The sequence below is a fragment of the Atractosteus spatula genome, chromosome 9 (assembly GCF_055471065.1).
Source record: "Atractosteus spatula isolate fAtrSpa1 chromosome 9, fAtrSpa1.hap1, whole genome shotgun sequence".
In the NCBI taxonomy this organism is placed as follows: domain Eukaryota; kingdom Metazoa; phylum Chordata; class Actinopteri; order Semionotiformes; family Lepisosteidae; genus Atractosteus; species Atractosteus spatula.
The window spans coordinates 8,627,297-8,639,808 of record NC_142714.1 but is presented as its reverse complement, the minus strand read 5'-3'; the positions used below and the strand labels follow the sequence as shown (position 1 = coordinate 8,639,808).

The window sequence follows — 12,512 nt, the reverse complement described above, 5'->3', positions numbered from 1 at the left end:
CTGGCAGCTAACTGACTTTATGCAGCTTATGTACACATTCCCTCTTAACCCACCTTCCGTCCGTGTTCCTGACCTCTCCGCAGGTGGAGAAGATCGACTGGTGCTCGTGGACCTGTGTTCTGGGCCCCTCGTGTGAGGGCATCTGGCCTGTGGTCAGCGACGTCACGGACGTGACCGCTGCCTGCCTGACCAGCGATAGAAAGGTCTTGGTCACTGGGGATGATTTTGGCTATGTCAAACTGTTCAGGTATCCCGTAAAGGTAAGAATTGTCCGTGTTTCCCACTAATGGGGCTTCTTCTTTCTAGTAACTGATGTGTTGAAAGGTAAAAACGTTCAGGTTACTGCAAAAAAAACAAGAAAAACAGGCCAAAGCAACAGAGGAAGGAAATTATGAGCCACAGAGAGAGGAGGGTTGGTTTACTCGTGGCACGTTTTTTTCAAATTCATTTCCTTCTCACTTTCTTAAAGAAAAAAGGCAAAACATTGTAAGTCATTGATAGCAGCAGTGGCTGGATTTCACGTGGAAGACAGTTCTGTTGTTGTGCCCTCAGGGAAAGTTTGCCAAGTTCAAGAGGTACGTCGCTCACAGCACGCACGTCACCAACGTGCGCTGGACACACGACGACGCCTTGCTGGTGACCGCGGGAGGGGGGGACACTTCCCTGATGATCTGGACCCACGAGCCGGAGGGCCACCGGGAGAGTCGGCAGGGCGACAGCGAGGAGTCGGACATCGAATCGGAAGACGACGGGGGTTTGTGTCCGGAATCGCTGAGCTGACAGAGGAACAGCTGCGTGCTCTCAGAAACAAACTATTCCGTAATAGAGTAGGCCCTTGATGATTAATATTATTGAAATTGTATATATGGCAAATGGAATACAGTGTGTTATATAATGAGGTATATATGAATTAAAGGGTTTTGATGTCCAAACTGCAGTTTCAGTCTATGCACTAGGAATCTAAATTTGTCCTTCTGAATTTGCTCAGATTGCTCGGACACCAAAGATCCTATTGGCAGCTGTGTCCAAGACCTCAATAAGCATTAAATTCTGGTTTATGAGATGCTTGTGCAGGGGGTTCTTTCTCCCAGAGGTGGGAACCCTACTCTGACCAGTGTAAGCCAACTAGTGAGACTGGCATGGGTTGTGGGGGAGCTCTGTCTCTAAAGCTCGCAGCTGAAAGACTACCTGCAAGGAACAATGAGCTGAACAGGGACTTCACTCTTTATTACTTGGACAGCTGTGGAGCTGCTCCAACTCCCCTGTTTCTCTTGCCACCCGCTTAGGATACGACAGCGATGTGACGAGGGAGAATGAAATCAACTACACCATCAAGGCCTTATCGACCAACTTTCGACCAATGTCAGGGATCAAGCCACATCTGCAGCAGAAGGAGCCAACCGTTGACGAAAGGTACCTGCAGAAATTAGTATCAGGAAACGGTTTCCTTGAAGAGAAGTCCAGGGCTAAGCTGTGCCATATGTTCCTTGGAGAGGTCTTAGTTTTCCAAACTCCAGTTTTATGGTGACTGATGCATTTCCTACATTATTCTTGAAGCTTAGGTGTTTGGTTCCATGTGAGCCACTCCTTTCCACTGAAACATGTTCCACCAGAACACTTCGGCTCTGGCTTCTCTCTTCCTTTTATCTGACTTGATCGAAATCGACAGTTAGAGAACGTCTGTGCTGCTTCTTCCCGCTCTTCTGTAATTTTCTCTCTTTGCTTCTTTCTGCTGTGCTGTCCTTTGTTTCCATTGAAGGCAGGGAGTAGTCAGGTAAGGTGATTTCTACAAAATAAGTAAATAAGTCAACCGCACACAGTACCAATCACACTGCTGATTTATTTGCCTTGGACTTTCCTACTTATTACAGTAAAAGGAACATTTTCTTCTTCCAGGCTCCTGAAAGGCAAACTGCAATATATTACACATTATTTAACAGACCTCTCAAGTCTGCTTTTTTGTAACCTAAATGGGATTTCTCAGTGCACCTTGGAGGATCAGTTAAGATGAAAGAAATAACAGGGTCTAAAGAAAGGTCTGAGAGAAGACTTCTTCCTCTTTCTGTCCTTATTCATGTTAAAAAAGTATAATACAAAGTGAAAAAAATCAATTTAATTCATGGGCCAATTTTGATATGCAACAACTCTGTAGTAATATAGTAAGGTAAGAAATAAAAGCACATTATAAAGGAGTCATCGATCTTCCTGAGTGATCAATGAAACTCAGTATGCATTCACTGGGTATTCCTGCGATGATGATGATGATTCATATTATTATTGAGATATTTTATATTCAATTGAGCAGTCCAATACAAAGAGTACATAGAAACACACATTTCCCCATTATGCAGGACACTGTTCCAGCAGTAGTAATAGCACCACTAGAATTAGTGTTACATACATTGATCTTAGGTGTAGTTCTACTGATTTAATAGCACAGCTTTGAGCTTTGAGCCAAAGAATGTAACTGTTTTTTGTTCTGTGTCTCCTGTGAAGGAAGTGTTGTGTTGTGGTGTAAACAGGCAGCACACTGTATTCATGTAACTCTCTTTTCTGTTGCCTGCTGCTGGGAAGAGGGTCCAGGTAAGCAGAATTTCATAGTCCTTTGCCTTCACAGTTAGAACCATAAGGAAAAAAACTATTAGACATGTGGCTGTTTTCAGTGGATCTCATCCTTTTGTGGGGGCAAACAAGCAAACTTGATTCCTTCACACAAGAAAATTACACCTGACAATTTTCCTACTGTTTCTTTCCGCTGCGCTTATAGTAATCAGCTTTGCACATTTTTTACCAAGCCGTCTGAAAGGCAGGATCTCAGTGGATTTGGGCAGGGCTTGCAGCAGCCATTAGGGGCTGGGATGAGTGAGGGGGATAGGTCTTTCAGAGCCTTTTAGCTATACAGGGTCTGAGGAACTAACCAAATCTGGAAAGACTGCATTCAACTGGAAGTAACTTCATTTCAGTGTTAGAATGACATTATCTGGTCTTCTTCCAAAGTGAGGCAGTTTAATGTCATGTTAATGTTCAATGTACAGCTTAATTGTGATCCTGTAGTCACTATGGGAAGTCTGAGGGATCTGACTGGGCCACAGACGCTCGAACTGCAGCACTGCAGCGTGAGATAACACATCCTGATAGGCTGTCACATCAGAAATAAAAACGTAACAAGCCTCTAATTCCACAGCTCTTACCTTTTTGTCTAAAGTTCAGTCATTATTTAATGAATAATTAATGCACTACAGCTACTAAGATCTTCGAATTGTTGATGCTGTGAAAAAGTGAACCTGCTGAATGGAAGCTTTTCTGAGGAGTAAAGCACTATTAATTCAGAGTCACAGTTAAAAGGTCCTCAGGGCTTCAGCCAGGCAATTTCATGCACATAATCCCACTGGAATGATTGCAAATGACTTTCAGGACACTTATTTGCTTTTGTAAAAAGTCTGGTTAATTTGAACCTAATATAATAGGTATGCTTTTAAATAGGAGTTTAACATAATGGTGTAGCTGCTTATTTTCTGTTGTGTAGGCTACAACCGTAAGGATTACAGAACAGGTGATTGTAATTTTAAGTATGATGGGACTTTTAGTTCCTGCTGCAAGCTAAAAATAGCAAAAACCCCATTCAGGGTTTTTTAGTTTTGCATTATAACATTAGAACTTGAACGGTGGTCAGATATTCAGATGCACTGTGCTTGTCAGCTTTGTGTTTGTAAGTTACATGCTGAAGCTATTTTGGGGCTAAATAAAGCTCAGGGGAAGATCTGAACTTTGGATTAAAGCCTGCTGTTATGTTACTTCAACCAGGGCCCTAGGATCAAAATATTCGTACAGAGTGGTTGGGTTTTGTGGTTTACATTTGTGTTTACAATTAATCCTGAATTATCTTTTACGGTGGCTTGCCTGCACAAGGTACCCTGTGCTTAGAACTTAGAGAATTGAGCATATGACAATTTGATTACAGGCCCTGAATAGAGTGGCCCTCGATGATTTATATTATTGAAATTCTATATATGGCAGATTGAACACTGTGCATTATATAATTCGGTATATGTGGATTATATATGGATTAATGGGTTTCAATGTCCAAACTGCAGTTTCACTGTAGCTCAGGTCATATACTGCAAATCACTCAGCACTTTCAGATCCTGTCTTAAAACTTCTTTTAAACTTGAGCTTTTAATTCTGTTTAATGTGCTGCTTCATTTGTTTTGTTACTATTAAATTAATTTAATTGAGTATACATGTATCTGTTGGTTTTTCTTTAGTCTTGTTTTGTTGTAAAACACCTTAAGATCCTGTCCTGAAAGGCATTGCACACAGTAAAGATTAATAATACTGTTATCACCTAGAGCTGTGAACACACGCAGCAGTAAAGACTTTACCCACTATGACACAGTCTGTCACTGCAGGTTTACTATGTTAAAAAACTGGAAAAAGAACTGAAAAGCATCATACACATCCATGCAAAGTTGTAAATTATTAAACGGATTCCTTCCAGTAATTCCAAAACATTGTGAAAGCAATTCTGATTGACTCATGCGATTCATTCTGCCTTTCCAGAGCACAACCGTTTTCCTTGTGCTGCTGACGAAGGACAGGCTTGTGCTTGAATAGAGAGAGCTCGGAACTCGGCTGCTCTAGTCTGGAACGGGTGACAGACCAGCTCTTCTTATTCACAGTTCTCTGTTTCAGACCCCCTGTAAGTAGGGCGTTGCCGCAACCTGAGAAGCTGCAGACCAACAATGTGGGTAAGAAGAAGCGCCCCATCGAGGTGAGTGAAGCCGTCCGAACCCGTGCTTACTGGACACGTGGCAGACACCCAGAATGTGCTCCAGACTGGAAGCTTAGTGTTGATTTTTCTATCTTGCTTCTTGGTATTCACTAGAATAATTAATAATAATTCCTTACACTTATATAGTGCAGCCTGTAAAGTGCTTTGAGTGGAGTGTCCAGAAAAGCGCCATATAAGTGTCAGGAAGTATAATTATTACCACCAGTGTGCAGCCCCACCTGGATGATGCGACGGCAGCCATAGTGCACCAGTACAGTCACCACACACCAGCTCTCAGTGGGGAGGAGAGCAGGGTGAAGAAGCCGGTTCATAGATGGGGATTATTATTATGATTGGTAAAGGCCAATGGGATGTTTGGCCAGGACATCAGGGTAACACCCCTACTCTTTTTGAGAAACACCCTGGGATTTTTAATGACTACAGAGAGTCAGGACCTCAGTTTTGCATCTCATCCGAATGGCACCTTTTTACAGTATAGCAACCCTATAGCTATATTGGGCCATTAAGACCCACAGAGCGCAAGGTTATCGCCCACTACTGACCGCACTAACACCTCTTCCAGCAACAACCTTAGTTTTTCCCGGGGGGTCTCCCATCCAGGCACTGACCAGGCTCACACCTGCTGAGCTTCAGTGGGTTTCCAGTTGTCAGTTGCAGGGTGATATGGCTGCTGGCCGTCACAACAGTGAAAGGATTGTGCATCTACTAAAAAGAACTCTTCCTGGGAAAAAAATAAACCTACAATAACCAATATACCCTTGCTTTGAGAAGCAACGTCGTGTCCCGGAGTGGAAATGGTGCTTCTCGTCTGGGGACTGGGGAAATGGCGAGGAAGTCTGGAAGCCGGCAGCAGGTCTGGCCCGGATTTCCGGCCGTCTCTCAGTAGCCTCTGTCCTCCCCCTCGCAGGACCTGGTGCTGGAGCTGGTGTTCGGCTACAGAGGCAACGACTGCAGGAACAATGTCCACTATTTAAACGAAGGAGCCGACATCATATATCACACGGCCTCGGTGGGGATTGTTCTCAGTCTGACTACAGGTGAGGAAGTGGCCTGCAGTTTATTACGTCTGTACTGTATAACCCCTGAGGCTCGATGGAAGCTTCTCATTGCCGGAGGCTTCTTCCTTTCACACAGTGGAAGCTTGCTGTGAGCTACTGGAATCGGTTCCTCTTTTACATCCAAGTCTGAATGAAACATACACCCAATTTTGTTTTTATTTACCTCGGTTAAGATGACGCTTGTCAGCATTTTCTGCTTGGATGAGTGAGGTTATTTCTTCCTATTGAAATTTGCTAGTCGTTTGAGAGGAGATGTGCTGACTTGTGTAGCAAAAAAAAAGGATATCTAATTTCACCGGTTCAGGTTCGAAGTCTATTTCAGAACATCCTTTGCATGTTGAATTCTGTTACAGAATTGTAAATTAAAACAACAACAAAAATACCTTTAGCGTAACTATAACGCTGAATTGTTCTGTTTCTGCTTGAGCCTGTGGCTTGCAGGGATAGGCTTTGCTGTCCCCTCCCCTGCGACCCAGAATCAGAAGCAGCAGTTCAAAACAGGACGGATTGTTGTTTTAGGAAAGAATTTCTTGTTGGAAATCATGATTGTTGCACATTATAATTAATCTGCACTTTAAAGTATTTTGTTCTTTTGCTTGATTTGGTGCTTTTGTATGTTTGATCACAGCTTGTCAGAGTTTTTACATGGAGCATACAGATGACATTCTGTGCCTGACCATTAACCAGCACCCCAAATTCCCAAACGTGGTGGCAACAGGCCAAGTAGGTATGTTTGTGAAAAATTAACAATAAATCACATTTACTTGCACCTATGCTGTAAGCATTATAGAAAATCTAACATTTTGCATAGTTCCCTGTGGGTACTTTGAAGCATGAAACACATCAGGAGTTACCAGTGGATCTACAGTATTAAAGTGTGATATACAGTAGTGTCTGTGCTTCAATTCTCTTAGACATATTTAACAGCTAGATGTTTTCTCTCTCCCTTTTTGCAAATCTTGCATCCTTTAACTTTTGCTTGGTCTTGAACTAGATTGCAGTATTGCATTTTATACACTAAATATTTGCACAAAACCACAAAAACATAAAAAATGAGTAATAAACACATGATCTGCTTTCCACACAAGTACTTTAGACTTGACAAGCCTTCTATGTGTAGCGAAATTTAGTTAATTTTAGATTTTATTGTATGTTAACCAATTTTATTTTTAAATTTTAGGTGACTCTGCAGACATGTCAGGTACTGTGTTGTTAAATTTCTAATTATATATAAGCTTAGCCATTTTGCTAATGAAAATTGAATGCATTTAATTTCCTTGACACGAATTAATGCATTCTCCGCCTGTGTGAAACCTGATATTTTGTTTGATTTGTTAATTTAGTTAAGTTGGCTGATGCTTTCATTCAAAGCAGCTTACATTTCTACACAGCTGGAACTTTTACTGATGCAATACAAACGAGTTCACTTGCTTAAGAGTACAAATAGTCTTGACCTACCCAGCGCTTGAACCCAGAACGTGGACTAGAGCTGTAAACACTGCAAACTCCTCATTACACAACAACAGAATGCAACTTCTGGTAGTTTATTTTCATATAGCGCTTTGCCACAATACAAAATGATAATAGATTTAGTTTTGGCAACATACTGTACCTAGGTAATGGTTTTTTCTTGCTCCCTTACTTTGTTGCAAACTACTGCCACCTAGTGGAGTAAAGACGCCATGCAAAAGTCTTTCAAGCACAGTACAGCATTTCTATTACTGGGTTTGGTTTTCAGGTTTTAAATAAATAATCCTAACATTTATATAGTGCTTTATGGGAAATGGGGACTCCCCTACACCACCACCAATGTGTAGGTCCCATCTGGAAGACAGAAGGGCAGCCGAAGTGCGCCAGTACGCTCACCACACACCAGCTGTCAGTGGGAAGGAAAACACTGAATAAATGAATCCAGTTCATAGATTGTCATTATTAGGAGGTAGAGGCCAGGGTGAAATTTGGCCAGGACATCGGGGTAACAACCCTACTGTTTTTGAGAAACACCCTAGGATTTTTAAGAGAGTCGGGATCTCAGTTTTATGTGTCATGCGAAGGATGGCAACATTTTACAGTAGAGTTTCCCCAGCTATACTGTACAATACTGTATATACTACACCTAATGCCCCACTAATACTGAGAGCTCACTACTGGCCCCATTAACGCCTTTTCCAGCAGCAGCCTTAGCTTTCCCAGGAGGTCCCCGCTCCAGGTACTGGCCAGCCTCACAGCTGCTGAGCTCCAGTGGGCTGCCAGCTGGGAGTTGCAGGGTGATAGAGCTGCTGGCTATTTGTTTTTACTGACACTCCTTTCATTGAAACAAGGATGTGTCACGTCACAGACGGTTGCTGCTAATCTAAAAAATGCTAACTGGATAACTGCAAGAGGAAGGAGATGTGAAGGGACATTTTGACAGATGAGTGGTAAAATACACAAGGCCTCCATCTGCCTTATTCCCTTGCGGATGGGAGGATTATACAAAAATCAAGAATAGCGCACCAGCAGGCAAGCTTTAAATCTGGAACAATTTAGGGGTAAAATATTCGCTTGTTGTAAAGGTCCGTAAGAAAGTTTATCCCAGTAAAATGTTTCTGAATCTAATAAAGGTGACGAACGAGAGGAAGCCGTTTGCCCCAAGGCATTCTGGTCGTTTTCCCTCGGTCTGACCACACGGGCTCTCCATCGCTCTTTCACTGTGATTGGGCTCTGCGTCTTGGCTGTTAAATTCTGCTCATCACCATGCAGTCGGGGGATAAGCAGCGTCGGAAAGACACAGGCTGACTCACTGTGGGGCTCTGCTTCCTCTCCTCAGCAACCTCTCCCTCCATCCACGTGTGGGACGCCATGAACAAGCAGACTCTGTCAGTGCTGCGCTGCTTCCACTCCAGGGGCGTCTGCTCCGTCAGCTTCAGCGCCACCGGGAAGCTGCTGCTGTCCGCCGGGCTCGACCCGGAGCACACCGTCACAATCTGGAAGTGGCAGGAAGGTAAGTGGCCCTTTCGCTGCGCTCTCCTCAGCTGCCGTCGTTGGCTGTGCGTCTGCGGTGGTCTAGCGATGCTCTGGAGCCGCTGGTGTGGCCCGTGAGCGATCAGTAAAACCGTACCGGAAAGGCAGGCGAGCCCAGTGTCAGACGGGACCAAACTGCAGTTTCCGCAGGCCTGCCATGACTCTCAGGCTAGAGCAGGGGAGTCCATTGCCATATGTACCTGTACATTGCGCTGATCTCTCAGGACATACAGTACACAGGACAACAGACAACAGCACACAAGGTGGACGTTACATGACGTCATAATAAATGGTAACAACCAGAACAATTAATATATTGTAGAGAACAATAAATATGTAGTACTGGGAAAAAAAACATGGTAGACCATGCACAAAGTGCGTAGTGCAGAGGTGCATTGTCGGAGGCACTGCCATCAGCTGTGAAGGATGTGCGCTGCAATAGTGTGTGCAGAAGAGCCTGGGGCCACAGCTCTACTGGACAGACTGCGGGAGGCTTGACCCGTGCCGTGCGGCCGAGAAGGCTGCCTGAAATGCAGAGGTTTGAGAGTGCCTTCCAACTGCTGGGCACAGAAAGCCAGCAAAGCCATGCCTGAGCCCCGACACATTCAGAAACATTTCCGGTGGCGTGAGGATCGCACGGGGCGGGGGCCCGGCTGCCCGCGTGGAGCTCACGGGCGGTCTGTCTGTGTCCCGCAGGTGCCAGGGTCGCCAGCCGAGCGGGCCACACCCAGCGCATCTTTGTGGCGGAGTTCAGGCCGGACTCGGACACCCAGTTTGTGTCAGTGGGGATTAAGCACGTGCGCTTCTGGACGCTGGCTGGGCGTGCGCTGCTCAGCAAGAAGGGCGTGCTCAGCTCCATCGAAGAGGCCAGGATGCAGACCATGCTCTCCGTGGCGTTTGGAGCTGTAAGTTCAGCACTTTTGGTTTCCTTTCACAGTCACCAACATCGCCAACACGGACTATATTTCTGTGCCTCATTGCTGGAAAATGTCCTTCTCCTGTGTCCCTCAAAATTAAGTTGTAGAAGGATTTTTAAAAACAATCAAAGGGAGTCTTCTGTGTGAGCTCTCAATTTTAAACGCTTCATAAATGAGATATTCTGGTTACAAAATAAGTCTAATTTATTGTAAAGGGGCACCATTTATCTCCAGAAATATCACTGAACTGACCAGTTGGGTTTCACTGGGGCTCACTGCTCACTTTCAAGTGGCTCTGGGTGCTTCACCGCGGAGTGAATCCAGATGTCATTTAATAGCAAAAACATAAAAGGCATTAATCTCCATCTCATTTATTCAGCTCTGCTCCTTTGAGCGTGAGGAGACTGGAGAAAGCTGACTGGAATTCATGTTGAGGAAAGACAAATTCGTGAACCACACACTTAGGATCAGCTGAGCTGGAGTCTAATTTAGAGCGTATGTTAAATTTCCAATGCCTCAGGATGATGCTTCATGTAAATGCTTAGCCATGTTTTATGAAATGAAAGGGCTGTCACATACTTCCATGAGATCTGTCTTCTGTAGCACACCTGAATGTTTGTTTTTCTTTCCAGCATGATGGATGAACTGTTGTTTGCAATGTTTTTTTTTTCCTTAGGTCACTAGATTAGTGCAGGTTTGTTTTCTTTTCAGAATAACTTGACATTTACAGGTACCATAAGTGGGGATGTGTGTGTTTGGAAGGAGCACATTCTAGTTCGAATCGTGGCCAAAGCCCACACAGGCCCAGTCTTCACCATGTACACCACGCTGAGAGACGGGCTGATAGTCACAGGGGGCAAGGAAAGACCGTAAGTACCTGATGCCAGCTTCCCCGCTCTGAGGTCTCTGGCGCTGTGATAGCATGCAGCCTGTATGAAGGTATTACAAGTAGGGCAAATTCCTACTTAATTTTGTAAAAATAATACAAGTCCTAATATGATATAAAAACAGAATATTTTTATTGTTTGGTAAAGGCATTTAGATCCTGTATGCTTCTACCCACCCAGCTTCATGTATTTACGCCTGACAGTTAATAAAAGAGTGAAAGGGGATTTGGAAATGTAAGGAAATGTGGACAATGCTTCTTGCAGGTCAAAGGAAGGGGGGGCCCTGAAGCTTTGGGACCAGGAGTTAAAGCGATGCCGGGCTTTCCGACTGGAGACCGGCCAGATCATCGACTGCGTGCGCTCCGTGTGCAGGGGCAAGGTGAGGCCTGACCGCTTCCTCCAGAAACCAGCTTCCTTCCGCCCACCCTCCCGTCCATCCGTCCATCCGTCTTCTTACCACTTCATCCAGTTCGGGGCCGCAGGGGAGCCGGAGCCTGTCCCAGCAAGCAGGGGCCCAAGGCAGGATACATCCTGGACGGCATGCCGGCCCATCGCAGGGTATACACACACAGACGCACACGCACACACACACACAAGGACCAGTTTTCCCAGAAGCCGGAATACCCACCAGCACGTCTTTAAACTGAGCACCTGGAGGAAACCCAGGCGAACAAGGGGAAGACATCCAAACTCCACGCAGACAGCAAGCCAGGGAGTTGAATTCGGGACCCCGGCGCCACTGTACCACCCGTTTCCTTCTGTCCCCTTGATCCAAGTGAAACTCGACAATCCGACTGAGGAAGGTGTCTTTCACAGGCTGTCCGGCTCACTGCATGATAAGCAGTCTGCTTCTGTTTGCGTTTGTGAAACACGGAACAGACAGTCCTGAGAGAGCTTCCTGAGAAGGCAAACTTGTGCAGTGAGAGAGGGACACTAAAATACCAGCATGAACAGTTTCTGTTTCACCAGGCCATAATCAAAGGGTTTCTACATCGTGTTAAACATGTCCCTGCTGCCAGCTGGAAGAATACCATTAATGTTTAACGTGTTATGATTTTAGGGCAAAATCTTGGTCGGCACCAGAAATGCAGAGATCATCGAAGTCGGGGAGAAGAATGCGGTGTGCAACATCCTCGTCAATGGGCACATGGACGGGCCCATCTGGGGCCTAGGGACCCACCCCACGCGGGACGTCTTCCTGTCTGCGGCCGAGGACGGCACCGTGCGGCTCTGGGACATTCCCGAAAAGGTGAGCCAGGGGTCACCTGAGGCGTGAGGTGAAGAACGGGAAAGCAGCGCGCCTGGGTCCGGTTCTTGAAGTAAAAACTGTTTTATATAATATGTGAATTAGTATCGTTAGAGGTGGAGGAGAATAACACTTGTTTTATAGCTAACGGATCTAGGAAACCTGAGAAATTGCATGTTGAAAACATGACAAGGTCCAGTCTGTAAGCAGATACTATGGGACTTTAAAGGCGTTCTCCTTAGAGGAGGATTCGCTCTGTTGAGTGTTAGTGGAGTTCTCGTCGAGCTCCGATGGGACATGAGTGACGGATTGTTCTGCATTCTGTGTACCTTGCCAACACAGAAGATGCTCAACAAAGTGAACCTGGGCCACGCGGCCCGCACTGTCAGCTACAGCCCCGAAGGGGACATGGTGGCCATTGGCATGAAGAACGGGGAGTTCATTATCCTGCTCGTGACCTCGCTGAAGATCTGGGGCAAGAAAAGAGACCGCAGGTCCGCCATCCAAGACATACGGTGAGAAACTGGAGGAAAAATCACACCGTCCAAAGAACGAGTGGCAATGGCAGTCTTCCACTGTAAGTGGTGTTGGAGGGGCCTGTAGGTGGCG

The 12,512-nt window shown here is 45.3% G+C and overlaps 1 protein-coding gene across 2 annotated transcripts in view; it reads left to right on the top strand.

Annotated features, from left to right (window-relative positions):
* Positions 1–12,512, top strand: part of LOC148828080 (echinoderm microtubule-associated protein-like 5) — a 68,447-nt gene that overhangs the window by 51,276 nt on the left and 4,659 nt on the right. Inside the window, exons 25-39 of one of the 2 annotated variants that reach the window (XM_088925916.1) lie at positions 84–260; positions 553–754; positions 1,287–1,413; positions 1,760–1,774; positions 2,575–2,583; positions 4,693–4,771; positions 5,700–5,829; positions 6,479–6,577; positions 7,031–7,051; positions 8,660–8,833; positions 9,550–9,758; positions 10,482–10,639; positions 10,922–11,036; positions 11,718–11,906; positions 12,246–12,418. In XM_088925916.1, coding sequence (XP_088782042.1) covers positions 84–260; positions 553–754; positions 1,287–1,413; positions 1,760–1,774; positions 2,575–2,583; positions 4,693–4,771; positions 5,700–5,829; positions 6,479–6,577; positions 7,031–7,051; positions 8,660–8,833; positions 9,550–9,758; positions 10,482–10,639; positions 10,922–11,036; positions 11,718–11,906; positions 12,246–12,418 — 1,877 coding nt within the window. The remainder of the gene's footprint in view (positions 1–83; positions 261–552; positions 755–1,286; positions 1,414–1,759; positions 1,775–2,574; positions 2,584–4,692; positions 4,772–5,699; positions 5,830–6,478; positions 6,578–7,030; positions 7,052–8,659; positions 8,834–9,549; positions 9,759–10,481; positions 10,640–10,921; positions 11,037–11,717; positions 11,907–12,245; positions 12,419–12,512) is intronic. The other variant, XM_088925915.1, reaches the window with a different exon arrangement.